Source organism: Garra rufa, chromosome 18 (assembly GCF_049309525.1).
Source record: "Garra rufa chromosome 18, GarRuf1.0, whole genome shotgun sequence".
In the NCBI taxonomy this organism is placed as follows: domain Eukaryota; kingdom Metazoa; phylum Chordata; class Actinopteri; order Cypriniformes; family Cyprinidae; genus Garra; species Garra rufa.
In genome coordinates, this window is record NC_133378.1 from 21,510,870 (window position 1) to 21,526,949 (window position 16,080).

Here is a 16,080-nt window from a genome sequence, read left to right on the forward strand (position 1 = left end):
GATAAAAATCAATTCACTCTTTTTTTTTTTAAATTCCAGAAAAACCTAAAAAGTCTCAATTATCAAGCTGTTTTGATTATCTGAGCAGTATGACATCACACTGCGCAGGCCCAGCCCACGGCCTCTGCCAGGCTGTCCCGTATTAGGATATTTTAACCCCCTCAGCCAGTTGTCCACCATTTTCTTTGCGCTCGAGCAGCTGTAGTGACAATGTCTCGTAAGCAATGCAGGGGTTTTGTATTAGGATGCAAAAGCCACTGAGGACGCAGTGGATTAGTTTTGTTTTTGATGGAAATGCGCCAAAGAATACACAAAAAAACAGAAGAAAAGGTGGAGTGAGCAATAGCTCGTTATCATTTAACGAAACATGCACTGAAACGACTGTGAACAGAGCTGTTTTTGATGAGGTAAAATGGTGTTGTTTTATAGAGTCATTGAGGAATTTTAACCAAAATATGTTGCAGACATTTAATGAAGACCCTAAAGAATCATACCAACTTATGGAAAATGAGCACCAATGGGCAATGGCCCCCGTGATCTTCATATTGAAATGCGTCACAGAAATCAACTGAAACTCAGCGAATACTTGAGACACAGACATGAGAGGTATATCTATAGAAAGCTACTTTTAAACAAAGTCATGTTGATAAAAAATATTCTGTGATGGAGTAATCCGTATAAAAAAGTCTTTCCCGTCTGACTAAACTATCGCTAATATAATAAGACGCGCTGAGAGGAATACGCTGTGGATTTACCTCAGATGAAGGAGATGCGACGCACGGCTTGAGCCAGTGGAGATCATTTATGAGTATGTCTGTCTTTTATAAGCCTACTTGCGTTAGTTGTTACTGTGTTACTGTGACATAACTTGTACAAATTTTAGTTAGACTTTTTCCAAACAATAATTTCTGACTAAATGTATAATCAAGTGAAATATTAACAAGTACGTTTCATTTCATTGCATCTAAATACGATAGGCATTCCTTATTACCTATATTGTAGATGAGTCCGGGTCTGTTACCATGCTGGATGACTTTGACCGCTCTTACTCCACTCCCCCCATCCAGAGAGAAACCCTGGCACCATCCTGGAACACCATCTGGGTGGATCCCTTTACCGATCCGCATGGTGCACCTGTTCAAAGAGGACACGAATTTAGAGAGCTTTAAAGAATAAAGGGTAATTATGTAGTTAAATTACATTTCTGCTGTGTTGGGTAATGAATAAACGATTCTGGCGGTGGAATTTATGCTGGCTAATTAAATAAGATATACAAAAGCATTTGATGGGTGGGGACACACAATGAGAATTCTTTGGATTTTCCCCTGCTCTTGCACTCACATATTGGGTTGCTCTTTGTCAGTGTAGCAAAAGAGCAATGGGCTCAAACTCCTGGCTAACTCATGCTCCTCAAACTGCCCAGCGGCATCTGTTTTCCCATTGTCCTGGCGGAAGATCAGAGGCAGCCCTGAAGATACAAAATTAATTAAAATATTACAGATGTGGTGCAGTACAGCTGTATTTGGTTAAGGTTTTAAATTCAAATGTGACCCAGGACCACAAAACCAGTCATAAGGGTCATTTAAATCTGAAAAATTTGGCCGAGATACAACTGAAAATCTGGAATGTGAGGGTGCAAAATATCCAAATATTGAGAAAATCGCTGTTAAAGTTGTCCAAATGAAGTTCTTAGCAATGCATATTACTTATCAAAATTTACGTTTTGATATATTTACGGTAGGAAATTTACAAAATATCTTTATGGAACATGATCTTTACTTAATATTTTTGGCATAAAAGAAAAAAAATCTATAATTTTGACTATTGCTACAAATAAAATGGTCCTGGGTCACATATAGTCAATGCATAGATATGAAAGCATACCAGTCTTGTTGACAAGCCAATAGGATGCAGAGATGAGGATTTTTAATGCGCCTTGTGCTCTGAAGACAATCCGTATGGTGAGGCAGAGCAGCCGTTTGTTGGCATCATATAACCGCATGCGCACCACATAGTTTTGTGTACCGGGAGGGATGAGCAGCTCCTTACACATAGGAAAGTTCTCCAGGAGCACACCTGAGACCAAATAGCAAACTCATGAAGCCTTATGTTAACAGAAATGTGGATTAATAAAGCAAATAAGGTCAACTTTTGCATTCACCTAATTCTATGTTTTGTGACGTGTCTGCTGCATGCAGCACTGCCTCTTTGCCTGGTTTCATGGTTCCCTTGATTGAGGTTCCTTTGATGTAGTAGTTAAGGTCACAGGGAAGAAGGTTGGCCAGCACTAGGGTGGGCAGCAGATAGATGGTATGACCTGGTTGGCGGTAGATTTGCTTCGTACCTCCTGCCACAGTTTTAGCAGGCTGCTGATCAGGGTAGTTCTCTTTCTTGGTGACAACACAAAACCTAAAAAAGTACAAAAGTGTTTACATCTCATTCATTCATGTTTGATATTTTCTTCTCCACTCAGCCTTTTTTTACCTAAAGTTGCGCTTGAGTTGTTCATCAAAGTCTGCTGACTGGCACTCTCTCTTACTGCTGCTAACCTCTCCAGGCCGCTCCACAGAGGTCCAATGGATGGGCATTTTACAAAAGAACAACCCCATGCCTTTAGGTCTCGCCTGAAGCCTCCAAGAGGTCAGATGGAGAGGGATGGCCAAAGCCTCTCCAGGCAGGATTGGTGGCAGGACAACAGGTTCTATAGAAGGTAAACAGTTAGATTCATTGAAGATAAAAACAGGTAGATCATAAACAATAAGGTATACGCTTACTGTCTGGAGCCGAAGGGCTGTCCAGTCGCACTTCCATGGGAACCTCAAGGCGATTCTTCACTGTGAGTGCTGACTGCACCGTAATGACCTTGCGTGCACTGCCCTCCATAGTGATTGAGAAAACCACTCGAACAGGCGGCAAAGCTGAGAACTAAACAGAGATTATAGACTGTGTACACACTCTAGAATATTTTAGTGTAATGTTATGAGAAACAAAGACTTACATATACATGAGGGTGTATGATGTTGGTTCTGCTAATTGGGCTGCCAACCTAGAAAAGCCGTATTATTACATTTTTATGAAGCATTTTCATTTTTCATGAAGTGCTAAAAGATTTTGTATTTCAAAATGATGAAATGACAGAACAGAAAAAACATTCAAACATTTCAAAGACCCATGAGAGAAGCGAGAAAGACTTCAAAATTCATGTAGAGAATGATTAATATAATGCATTTATGAATTACTAATGAGTTTAGTGATTCAAATGAATGTTGAGAACTTCTTTCTCCACATATTGACCCATTAAAACTCACAGTGCTGGAGGGGTTGTTTCGATCAGGAGCGGCGTAGCGGAAGAACACTCCAACCTTGTCCACTGACACTGGCTTCACCTGCTCCCAGCCTACAACACGCACCAGCAGCTGGTGGAGTTTCAGCTCATGCGTGTGTCTGTGGTCAGAGCGCAATATTAGCAAAGAGATGGAAAGCACAATCAATGAGGTATTAAAGGGCAAACAGTACAGCAAATAAATCAAAATGAAAACTTAAAGGGATAGTTCACCCCAAAATGGATTTCTGTCATTAATTACTCACCATCATGTCGTTCCAAACTTGTAAGACCTTTAATCATCTTCGGAACACATATTAAGATGTTTTTCATTAAATCAAGAGCTTTTGGACCCTGCATTGACAGCAATGCAACTGAGATGTTCCCAGGCCAAGAATTGTAGTAAGGACATCGGTAAAAAACAGCGACTTAACTGTAATTTTACGAAGCTAGAAAAATACTAAGAAAAATAATGAATACTGCTGTCCTGCTGATGCAGAACATGCAGAGAACACATAGAACTGCGCCTTGTTTACCAGCGGAGGAATGTACACGTCTGCGTCGTGGTACTCTCGATAATGGCGAAGAACGGTGATATAATATTTGGTAGTATTTCTAAAATAAAGTCAAGATTACGAGAATAAAGTCAAAATTTACAAGCATAAAGTTGTAATATTTTTAGAATAAAGTCTTTATTGTCAAAAATATTTGACTTCATCTTTGTAACTTCAACTTTATTCTTGTAATTTTGACTTCATTCTCAAAACATTCCAACTTTATTCTCAAAACACTCAGACTTTATTCTCATAATTTTGACTTTATTCTCAAAAAATTACAACTTTAATCTTGTAATCTAAAATTATTTTATGTTTTAACGTAGTACTAAATCGCTGTCATAAGAAACCTCTCGGATTTCATCAAAAATATCTTAATTTGTGTTTGGAAGATGAACGGGTTTGGAACGACTTGAGGGTGAGTAATTATTGACAGAATTTCATTTTTTGGTAAACTACTCCTTTATTCGGTTATTCATTTTTTTCCTCAATATCTTGCCTACAGGCTAACATGGCTCATCCAAAACGACAGTACACAAAATTCAGGGCATCCTGGGATGATTGCCTTGCTCAGGGGAAAAATGTAGATGGAGCAGAACTGTGATCTCTATAACTTCCTAGCTGTTCCATCATCCCTGCCTGGGATCAAGTCATCATATCCTCTAGGCCAGGGGTCTTTAACTAAAACGGCTCGAGGTCCAATAATGAACCCTGCTCACCAGCCGAGGTCTGGACAATTATATATAAAAAACTATTTATGTTTTTTGTGAGACCAGGGTATCTGCAGCATATTTTATCTTAAATTCATAAAGACGTTTAAATACCTTTTTAGAGACCTGAACAAAAAATGAATAAATAAATAAATAAATAAATAAAATGACTGTAAAAAGCATGATTTACAATTCAGATGCAGGTTTCACAAAACAAAAAAGATTTCTTCTAAATTTGTATAACACATTGTCTTGTCGATCCATCAGTTCACATTTACCACTCTACGTGTTTGCTGCTTAAAACCATGGATTGATTTTTTTACATTGGTCTTTTTGACAACAGCAGACGAACAAGCTGATTAAAAATGGCAGACAATTCTCTTCCAGCAGGAGGCGGTATCAGAATGGCACACAAAGCAGCGCCGCAGCTGACTTTGAAACGTGCAGCGCTCATATTTATTCAATGCATAGCCGTAGTTTCATCGCAATTCTTGCCTTTTAGTCCCCAATTTAATTATTAAATCATATTTAAGACTTTCCTAACCCCTAATAATAGTCATCAATGAAAATTAAGAGCTTTATTTTAAACACAGACTTTAAAAAACAAAAACAGGTTTAAAAAACCCTTGCCTACACAAAATACGTTTCTTTTTATTTTTTCCCCACTGTGTTTGGCGCACAAGATAAATATTAGGGAAGTAAATTAATATCAGCATATGAAGTATATTCGTCTATCATTGTCTCTGAGAGAATGTGCACGTCAGATGCTGAAAGCGCCGTTTTTACTTTCGCTTTAACATATTGCGCTGTTTTCACTTTGCTTGTGTGATATCCATTGGCTCACCTTCATGATTTAAAACATAAATATGTATAAAAATACAGTATAAAAAGATACATTTACAATATTTTGTGACATAACCCCAACATAATGCGTTTTCCATCAACGTTTTTCACTCACTGAAAGCTACATCTGTCTGTACAATGCGCCGATCTCTGCTCTCATCACAGCACAGAAGATTGCACCCAAACGCTGACCCTGGTGTGCTTGATAATCATTTATTTTTTAGAAATTAGCATTTGGCATTTTTTTTATTTAATTATGTCAAAAGCTTTCACGGACCGCATGGACGCATCTTGGGGTCAGGATCCGGACCGCGGTCCGCCAGGCTATGAACAATCCCAGAGTTGGAGAACCGCTGTAGTTACAATCCATTTCTATCATAACTCTGCCCCTGAGCATGGCACTAAAGCCAGGATTTCTCCTGAAAGTTTGTCATGAAGCTATTGCCTGTAAGCTGCTTTTTCGTATTAGGAAAAATGCCTGAAATTCTCATGACATGAGAATGCAAGTATGGACAATGCTGTCCAACAGTAGCACATTCAAAGCCAATTGTGTAAATGAAAGAGACACCCTATGCTACCTGTGTCTTAGTTTCTCCCGGGCCTCAAACTCAAACGGTATCTCCTCCCCTGGCAGCACCTCTCTCCACTGGCTGATGTTGTGCGTATCATCTGTCCCAGGCCCATGCACATCAGAGATAGAGTCGGCACTACTGCTGTGAGACAGCGCCACTCTGTGGACACAGCAGAACCACTATGTATTTTCACAAACTATTAAAAGCAGCAGAATATTGTAGGAATAATACATGTGCTCTTCTGACCTGGTTGGTGTAGTAGTGAGAGTAGCAAACCACATTGTGCAGCCAGTATGGTTGAGTAAGGCATAGGGCACGAACGGCTGCCTCCTCTTGGACAGCTTCATATCCGCTGAAACATGGCATGAATATATAATCAGACACAGGCTTTCATTAAGACTGTGAACAATGCCAGCGATCAGGTATTATGCAGCAAATGCTGATTTGAAAATGCTTTGTCTGGCAATGAACATGAAATGTTCCTCCTTGAAGTACAGGCCAAATCATATTTCTCATATATAAATGAAGATTGCACAGAAAGGAAAGGCTATATATGACATCAGTGACAATTTCACAACACATTCATTAACTCTGCAATAAGAAAGCATGATTTAAAGAAATGCTATCATTTAACACAAAACAGGTTTAATATACATGGTTGTGGGTTAAGGGACAGGGGTAAATGAAGGGTTAGGATAGAACAAAAGCCTTTAACTCAGAGAACAAGGCTATCCAAAGCACTATGACACCAAACACGATCTTCTGACTTCTCTGAAGTTGGCTACGCATCTATGAACTGTACCTCGGGCATGAATCTGCTGCTCGAGACAAGTCAAGCTGGTAGAGCTTCTAGTTCTAAGGTAGGCGAGAGGAAGACCTGACAGCAGAGAGAAAGGGTTAGGGAAAAGAGAAGAGAGAGACACATGCTAGGAGGCTGTGGGAAGAGGAGGGGAGACGCATACGGTCACAGAGAAGGGTAGAATGAGACGCACACATCATGATAGTATATGCTGTGATCTTATCTAAAAACACTTTAAAGGGATAGTTTAATCCAAAGATTTAAATTTTGACATCAATTACCCATCTTCAGGTCGTTCCAAACCAGTAAGACCTTCGTTTATCTTTGGAACACAAATTAAGATATATTTGATGTAATCTGAGAGCTTTCTGATCCTGCGTACAGTAGGCAGCAACACAACTGAAACGTTTAAGCTTCAGAAAGAGAGTAAGGACATTGGTAAAACAGTCCATGTGACATCAGTGGTTGAAACGTAATGCTATGAAGCTACGAAAATACTTTTTGTGTGCAAAGAAAACAAAAATAACAACTTTATTCAACAATTTCTTCTGTGTTCAATCACTTATGTCACATAGACTATTTTAATGATATCCTTACTACCTTTCTGGGCCTTGAAGGTTATCAGTTGTGTTGCTATCTATGCAGGGTAGGAAAGCTCTCGGATTTCATCAAAAATAGTTTTTTAAAATTTATGTTCTGAAGATGAATGAAGTTCTTACAGGTTTAGAACGACATGAGGGTCAGTAATTAATGACAGAATGTTTATTTTTGGGTGAACTATCCCTTTAAATAGAGCTCACTGTTAGCCACTAATTCAACATGATATTAAGATTTGTGTTTATATCTGTTGTTAATGGATATTTTCTGGATTTCAAAAGTAACTGACCTGATTTATACTGATACTTAGGTTTCAAACCATTCAACATGAACTTGTCTTAAGCTGAAGTGTGTGATTGTAAAGTGTTTTGATGTTAAAATACTATCCTACCATCCTAGCTTTGTTCTATCTTAGCTTAAAATGCAGAAACAACTAAGTAAATGTAGGTTAATTTCTCACTTGCCTGAGCGGTGGCAAACAGAGTGTTTGGGACACTGTTAGATAATCAGTATTTTTGCAATTACACTACCGTTCAAAAGTTTGAGGTCAGTCATTTTTTAAAATAAAAAGTTATACTTTTATTTAGTGAGGATGCATTGAATTGATCAAAAATTAGTGAGGATGCATTGAATTGATCAAAAATGACAGTAAAGACATTTATGTTACAAAAGATTTCAATTACAAATAAACCCTGTTCATTTGAACTCTCTATTCATCAAAGAATCAGTATATTAGAATGATTTCTGAATGATGTCACATCCCAGAAATAAATCAAACTGTAAAATATATTAAAATAGACAAGTTATTTTAAATTGTAATATTAGTTCACAATATTACTATTTTACTGTGTTATTAATCAAATTAATGCAACTGTCGTAAGCATAAGAGATATCTTTCATAAACATAAACAAAAAAATAAATAAAAAAATCTTACTGACCCCAAACTTTTGAACAATAATGTACACATGGTGACACATCATGCAAAAAATACACACTTCAGCTTTAAAAATTATGTCTAAAGTATATAGGGCCCTATGAAATCCCTTTTATTTTTCCGTTTTAATTTTTTTTCAAATTCCATTTTTTCCGTTTTACATTTCTAGACTCTATTTGAAATAAAAAATATCAAATAAAAAAGCATGTCTAATTAATTGAAATCATCAAAATTACAATTTTTTTTTTTTTTTAAAGATTTATTTTTGGCATTTTTTGCCTTTATTGAGATAGAACAGATCAGAAGTGACAGGAAACGAAGTGGGAGAGAGATGGGGGCAGGATCGGGAAAGGTCCTCAAGTCAGGATTCGAACACGGGACGCTCGGAGCGCAACAGCGCTTTATGTCGGCGTGCTGCCCACAAGGCTATCGGCGCCGACAAAATTACACAATTTAACAGCAATTTAATAAATGTTTAGCAAAAATTAAATTTTTTTCTTAAATTCAGTGTTTTCCATTTAATTTTCTGTATTCCATTTACACAAAATTTTAATAATCAAAAGCATCTCTAATAAATCAATTTTATATTAAACAAATATAATAATTTATAATTATTTAATTGTATTTATTTATTTCAGAAATACTGTGTTTTGTATTTCAATTTTTCTGATAAAAAAAATAAGGTTAATAATCCTTAGAAAATAATGTTTTAATAATAATTTTATTATTGCAGTAGCAATTACATTAAGTAGTATATTTCTGTCACAGTTTCATCAAGTTAAACCAAAGTTTTATTTTGACGAGTTGCTGTGAAGACCTATCTGTTTGTATGATATGACTATAGATTTTTCTCAAAAGAAACAGTAAAATGCTCATGAAGTGACTCTCAGAGCAGTTCTAAAGATTATGTTTATTTGCTCATGTACTCATATACTGAGGCAACAGAGGCTGTAGTAAACGAAATAGCGCATCTGCACCATTCATTCACACAGACACAGAATATGCAGGATTTGTATTTAAATAGCATTTTTGCGGCTTAATATTCACAGATACTAGTCCATATTGCATTTTGATTTAAGTGTACTGACCTACTTTTGATTTATTCATTCAAAATTTGGCAAACATTCTGTGTTATACAGTAAATTCTATGTTTTATGGTTGGATTCCACGATTATGTCGATTTCTGCATTGGGAAATCATAGGGCCCTAGGGTATATTAAGCACTGATGTAGGCAAGTATGTAACACACAGAGTTGCAGTGCAGTTCATCGTTTTTTATGAGCTGAAAGAAAGTGCAGGTTAAGCAAACGGCTGCTACTCACTCTGGCCAAAGGAGGGGGGATCCACTGATGATCCCATCCAAGACAGGGCGGCGGAGGACTGTGGCGACTGCTCGTCTTCCTTGCAGTAATCTGCTAACCACGAAGTCTTGGTGGTGCTGTACTGCTCTGTGTGTCAGAACGACAGGCCCACAGTAGAGTGTCAGAATTAACATACCACTCATAAATATGGAAGCAAACAGTTAGAGAAAAGCATGGAGGGCTATGAGTGTGTTTGACCCAGACTATGTACCCAGTAAGACAGAGGTGATGTTGACATCCAGCCTCTGCTTGGCTCGAACGCCGATCTTCAGGCGAGGAGGATGGAGCCGGCCTGCCGCCTGTCGCTGCCAATCCAGGAAACATGGCCAAGGCTCGATGAATGGCTCCCAGCCTATAGACCGACAGATACAAATGTGTGTGCTTACGAATATACACAGAAATACATAGCGAACAGTGTACACTCAGTTCACAATTAGTTCACAACTCAATACTTGAAAATGACCCATATGGTCTTCAATGGAAATGTGACATTAGTTAAAATGTGTCAAACAGAAAATGGTAAATGTGATGTGTCAAATGGAAAATTGTCTTAATATTTATTATATTCGTCATTTTTCATACTGTATATAATAATGTAATACCTAATCTTATTTTAGCTTATATATACACTATCAGTTTTGAACAGTAAGATTTTTATTATTTTTTAAAGAAGTCTCTTCTGCTCACCAAGCCTGCATTTATTTGATCCAAAGTACAGCGAAAACAGTAAAATTTTGAAATATTTTTACTATTTAAAATAACTTTTCTATTTGAATATATTTAAAAATGTAATTTATTCTTGTGATTTTGTTGAATTTGTTGAGTTGAATATTTTAGCATCATTACTCCAGTCACATGACCCTTCAGAAATATTCTAATATTGTGATTTGCTGCTCAAAAACATTTAATACTGTATTATTATTGTTGTTGAAAACAGCTAAGTAGAATTTTTCAGGTTTCTTTGATGAATAGAAAGTTTAGAAGAACAGCATTTATCTAAAATAGAACATTGTAACATTATCAATGTCTTTATCATCACTTTTGATCAATTTAAAGTATCCTTGCTAAATAAAAGTATTAATTTCTACAATTTCTTTTCTGAAGGATCATGTGACAGAAGACTGGCGTAATGATGCTGAAAATGTAGCTTTGATCACTGGAATAAAATTTATTTTACAATACATTCAAATAGAAAGCAGTGATTTTAAATAGTAAAAATATTTCACAATTGTAATGCTTTTGCTGTGTTTTAAAACAAATACATGCAGGCTTGGTGAGCAAAAGAGATATTAAAAGTCCTAAAAATGTTTCACTGGTATAACAACAAAATGTATTAATTTGGACAAATTAGTATTTAATTTTAATATTATGTATTGGTTATCATCCATAGCATAAAATAATTATTAGGCAGAATTTTAATAGCAGTGCATCCATACTTTCCAGGTATAAATTAGCTTTAGCATCCCAGACATCCCAGTCTTAGACTTTTAAATTCAAACTCCATAGCTCTATAAAATTACTCTAATCCATCAAGATAAATGTTATTTGAACTGTAGAAAGACTGACTTTTGAGAAGGTAATGAGATTCAGGCTGGCACACAATGCTGAGATCTCACCTGAGAGTTCTCTGTTGTAATAATCTCCAGACAAAGTGAAACAAGCCTTGCCCTCCTGCATAGACCCAATCCTCTGGAGAACATAAAGACCTGTGATGGCAAAGAAAAGCTGCTAAAGAACTTCCTGCCAACAGTATATTTGACATATGTGACCCTGGACCACAAAACCAGTCATAAGGTTAAATTTTACAAAACTGAGATGTACACATAATATGAAAGCTCAATAAATAAGCTTTCTATTGATATATGGTTTGTTAGGACAGGACAATATTTGGCCGAGATACATCTATTTGAAAATCTGGAATCTGAGGGTGCAAAAAAATCTAAATACTGAGAAAATCACCTTTAAAGTTCCCCAAATTAAGTTCTTAACAATGCATATTACTAATCAAAAATTACATTTTGATATATTTATAGTAGGAATTTTGCAAAATATCTTTATGGAACATGATCTTTACTTAATTTCCTAATGATTTTTGGCATAAAAGAAAAATCAATAATTTTGACCCATACAATGTATTTTTGGCTATTGCTACAAATATACCCCAGCGACTTAAGACTGGTTTTGTGGTCCAGGGTCACATATGGAGTATCACAGTGTGCGGTCATCCTCACGTGAGAAGGTGAGCTCTGCCAGAGGGACGTCACAGTCCAGGCAGTCATCGATGAAGCAGATACACACGCTCTCGGCCTTCACTTCCACTCCAGATAGAGGAGGAGCTGAGTGGCTACTGGACTCAGAGTCAGTTCGGCTTCGGCCAGACATGCTCTCTGCGTTCTCCAACAGCCATGTGGCAGCTTGGTCCAACTGACCTGCAATTCAACACAAACATGGACAATGAATCACAATTCCCAAGTCTGTTTTCTTTCATTTTTGATGAAAAAGTGCACTGATGTGTACCTTTACAGTGAATGAGTGCCCGTCTGCAGTCTTCCCTTCTGAACCCAAGATCCTGTAACCGTATAAGCTGACCCTCTAAAATGAAATATTTTAAGAAACTTTAGCAAGTCTGTTTTCTAATGACTTCACATATTTAGTTAAAGGGATAGTTCACCCAAAAATAAACAAATCTTCACAGATTAAATTAGTGTTCATGCTTTAGACAATGCCAATTCTCTATAGTGAATGTCAATATTTTCTCACCCTTATCTTCAGAACACAAATTAAGATATGTTTGATAAAATTTGAGAGTTTTGCATAGACAGCTACACAACAGATTCAAGGCCCAGAAAGGTAGTGAAGACATCATTAAAATAGTCTGTGACATCGATGGTTCAACCTTAATTTTATGATTTTTTTGTTTTCTTTGCACACAAAAAGTATTCCAATAGCTTTATAACATTACGGTTGAACCAGTGATGTCTCATGGACTATTTTATCAATGTCCTTACTACCTTTGAACGTGGGAATACCATTGCTGTCTATGCAGGGTTTGAAAACTCTCGGATTTCATTAAAAAAATATATTAATTTGTGTTTTGAAGATGAACGAAAGTCTTACAGATTTGTAAAGACATGAGGGTGAGTAATTAATGACACAATTTTCATTTTGGGGTAAACTATTCCTACTCAAAGTTTAAAATATATAGATATATATTTTATCAGTGAACAAACCCAGTAAAGCCTCAGTTTTGTGCCTGAAGCTGTCCTTTGATTTGGAAGGGGTGTCTGTGCTGGCAGTGGATGCTGAGCTCTCAGCTTCTGTGGCAGTGTCTGAAGGGCCGGCGGATCCTGTGGTTGGAAGGGATTTAGCTATTGCCAGGAAAAGCTGCACATCATTGTAGGAAAGACGAATGTCTAGAGCTGGAAACTGGATCTGTGGGGGAAATGAAATCTTAAATTGTGCACCTATAGTTCATCCTAATCTGTGGTTCAATTTAACTCAATACTGACCTCCAAGAGAGGTGGAAAGTCCTCTATGTTAAAGGCATCAAGGAGTCCTGAACTGCTCTGGTAGGTTGGGCTGCCACAGAGCTCCATTTGTACATTGACAGGATCAATGATAGACAAAGCGGTTTCCTGTTCGCTTCCCAGTCGACAGGAGAATACCTAAGCAGGGGAGAAACAAAAAACAAAAAAAATTTAAATCGCACCATCAAACCAATCAAAACAATGCTTTCTTTCGGATGAGATGTTAAACCGAGGTCCTGACTCTCTGTGGTCATTAAAAATCCCAGGATGTCTTTCGGAAAGAGTAGAGGTGTGACCTCGGCATCCTGGCCAAATTTGCCTATTGGTCTCTGACCATCATGGCCTTCTAATAATCCCCATATCTACTGATTGGCTTCATCACTCTGTCTCCTCTCCACCAGTAAGCTGGTGTGTGGTGGGCGTTCTGGCGCACTATGGCTGCCGTCGCATCATCCAGGTGGATGCTGCACACTGGTGGTGGATGAGGAGATACCCCTGACACTGTAAAACACTTTGAGTGTCTAGAAAAGCGCTATATAAATGTAACAAATTATTATTATTATAATGGATATTGCAAAAGCATAGATGTCCAGGGCATTACCTCAATCCCTGCTAAGCTGCCAGAGAAAGGCCTGTCCAGAAGTCGAGGCTTGTATGTGAGAACAGTAGTGCCTTTCAGAATGATAGCATTGGTATCCAAACATGAAGAATCTTCAACGACCACAAACTCTGTCCCTGAAAAAAACAAAAACAATAGAAAGGTTCCATTGCTGTCCATTTAAGGTCAGAAATCTCTCGGATTTCATCAAAAATATCTTCACTTGTGTTCTGAGGATGAACAAAGGTCTTACGTGTTTGAAATGACAAGAGGGCAAGTAATTAATGACAGAAATTTCATATTTGGGTGAACTATAAAGTGGATGCAGTGTTAGAAAGTAACAATATTGTTAAGCTGTTACCTGTCACATTGATTTTGACCTCCAGGTATTTATCTTTATCTATGACTGGCACAGTGGATCGTTTAGTGACAACTCCGCTCTTGACCGTTTTGGGCATGACGGCCCCCGTACTGCCTTGGTCGCTGCTGCCACTAGGCCAGCGCTGGTGGGTAGGCGCCGTTCCTTTTTCTGCTGGCATGTGCAGAAAGTCTCTCACCAGTTGTAGCCAATCAAAAATGAGGAAAACTCTCAGATTGTTTAAAACCACAGTGAAGCACGAGGAGTCCCGTGTAGATCTGTGAGACAGAGAGAATATGCAGTAGAACAAACATTTACTCTTTAGATGCATTTAATGCTTTTAGTAGTGGCCCCAGACCTGTAATGTAGCTCCAGCTGCAGTGAGGCTCGGTTGGTGCCAGTCCTGGATGGCTGCAAAATGCAATCAAACACATTGTGTTTCCCTTCTGTGGGTCCACTGCTCCCAGTGATTCGCGTGTCATGTGCCAGGAGTGAATGAGACACCAGATTCACAGACATGGAGCTGTTAGAGAAACTCTCAAACAGGAGCTTTGATTTCATAAAGTCAAACCTTTAGGAGTGAAAGAATACATTAGTTATCTTTATCTCTATTAAAAAAAAGTGTTAAGAAATGAAACATTTTGAACAAAGAAGTACCTGGCTAAGGATCGGTTATGACCTGTGGATTTAGGGCCTTCCAGTAACTCCAGACTGACATCCTTCATGTCCACCAGAAGAGACAGCGTTGTGTACACATCACCACTTAACACGGTCTGCAAGATAACACTTGTATTAATACATTGTGAATAGCCTGCAAACAGAGCTCGATTACGTAATCAGATTCCAAAATTAAGTACTTGTAATTAGAGTAAGTTACATTTTAAAATACTCGTAATCATCATTTTTAAGCCTGTTGTATTTACAATGACGCATCCATTTATACATTGTTACAATTTCTTTTTCTTTATATACAAATAAGTCATACTTCATTTCTATCAGTGGTCAGAAATATATTTTTCAATTAAGAGCAACTTTTTTAAAGGAGAAATTCACTTCCAGAATAAAAATTTCCAGATAATTTACTCACCCCCATGTCATGCAAGATGTTCATGTCTTTCTTTCTTCAGTCGCAAAGAAATTACGTTTTTTGAGGAAAACATTCCAGGATTGTACTCCATATAGTGGACTTCAAAGGTAGCCAATGGTTTGAAGATCCAAATTGCAGTTTCAATGCAGCTTCAAAGGGCTCAATACGATCCCAGCCGAGAAATAAGGGTCTTATCTAGCGAAACGATCAGTCATTTTCTTACAAAAAAAACTTTTTAACCACAAATGCTCATCTTGCACTAGCTCAGCGATTAAGCATGCACGTCTTTACACATTATGTAATCATGTTGGAAAAGTCACGCATGGTTAGTTTTTCGTCTGTGTACTTCGGTTCAAAAAGGTAGGGTAGGATGAAAAACTCCATCTAATTTTCTCCTCCAACTTCAGAATCAACTGATATTATAGTTTTAAATTATTTTTTAAGGGACTTTGACCTTGTTCGCACAAGCGCTTTGTAAACACTGGGTCCGTACTTCCGCCTACGTCACGCGTAACCTTTTAAACATAAATACGTAATGCATGAGGGCCATTTTTATTGTTTTAATAAAATGACCAATCATTTTACTAGATAAGAACCTTATTCCTTGTCTAGAATTGTGTAGAGCCCTTTGAAGCTGCATTGAAACTGCAAATTGGACCTTCAAACCATTGGCCACCATTGAAGCCCACTTTATGGAAAAACCTTAATTTTCTTTGCAACAGAAGAAAGAAAGATATGAACATTTTGGATGACAGTAAATTATCAGGAAATTTTTATTCTGGAAGTGAACTTCTCATTTAAATTTAAAAATTACATA

General features: G+C 37.4%; 1 protein-coding gene across 1 annotated transcript in view; it reads right to left on the minus strand.

Moving 5' to 3' along the window:
* Window positions 1–16,080, minus strand: part of vps13d (vacuolar protein sorting 13 homolog D) — a 57,673-nt gene that overhangs the window by 26,360 nt on the left and 15,233 nt on the right. The window contains 22 exon segments of the mRNA XM_073822610.1: window positions 992–1,134; window positions 1,342–1,468; window positions 1,885–2,076; window positions 2,162–2,409; window positions 2,485–2,701; window positions 2,775–2,925; window positions 2,999–3,046; window positions 3,309–3,444; window positions 6,008–6,160; window positions 6,248–6,353; window positions 6,804–6,878; window positions 9,655–9,780; window positions 9,905–10,045; window positions 11,310–11,399; window positions 11,925–12,122; window positions 12,211–12,285; window positions 12,924–13,125; window positions 13,203–13,358; window positions 13,822–13,955; window positions 14,180–14,454; window positions 14,535–14,747; window positions 14,834–14,949. Of these exon segments, the coding sequence (XP_073678711.1) occupies window positions 992–1,134; window positions 1,342–1,468; window positions 1,885–2,076; window positions 2,162–2,409; window positions 2,485–2,701; window positions 2,775–2,925; window positions 2,999–3,046; window positions 3,309–3,444; window positions 6,008–6,160; window positions 6,248–6,353; window positions 6,804–6,878; window positions 9,655–9,780; window positions 9,905–10,045; window positions 11,310–11,399; window positions 11,925–12,122; window positions 12,211–12,285; window positions 12,924–13,125; window positions 13,203–13,358; window positions 13,822–13,955; window positions 14,180–14,454; window positions 14,535–14,747; window positions 14,834–14,949 (3,322 nt within the window).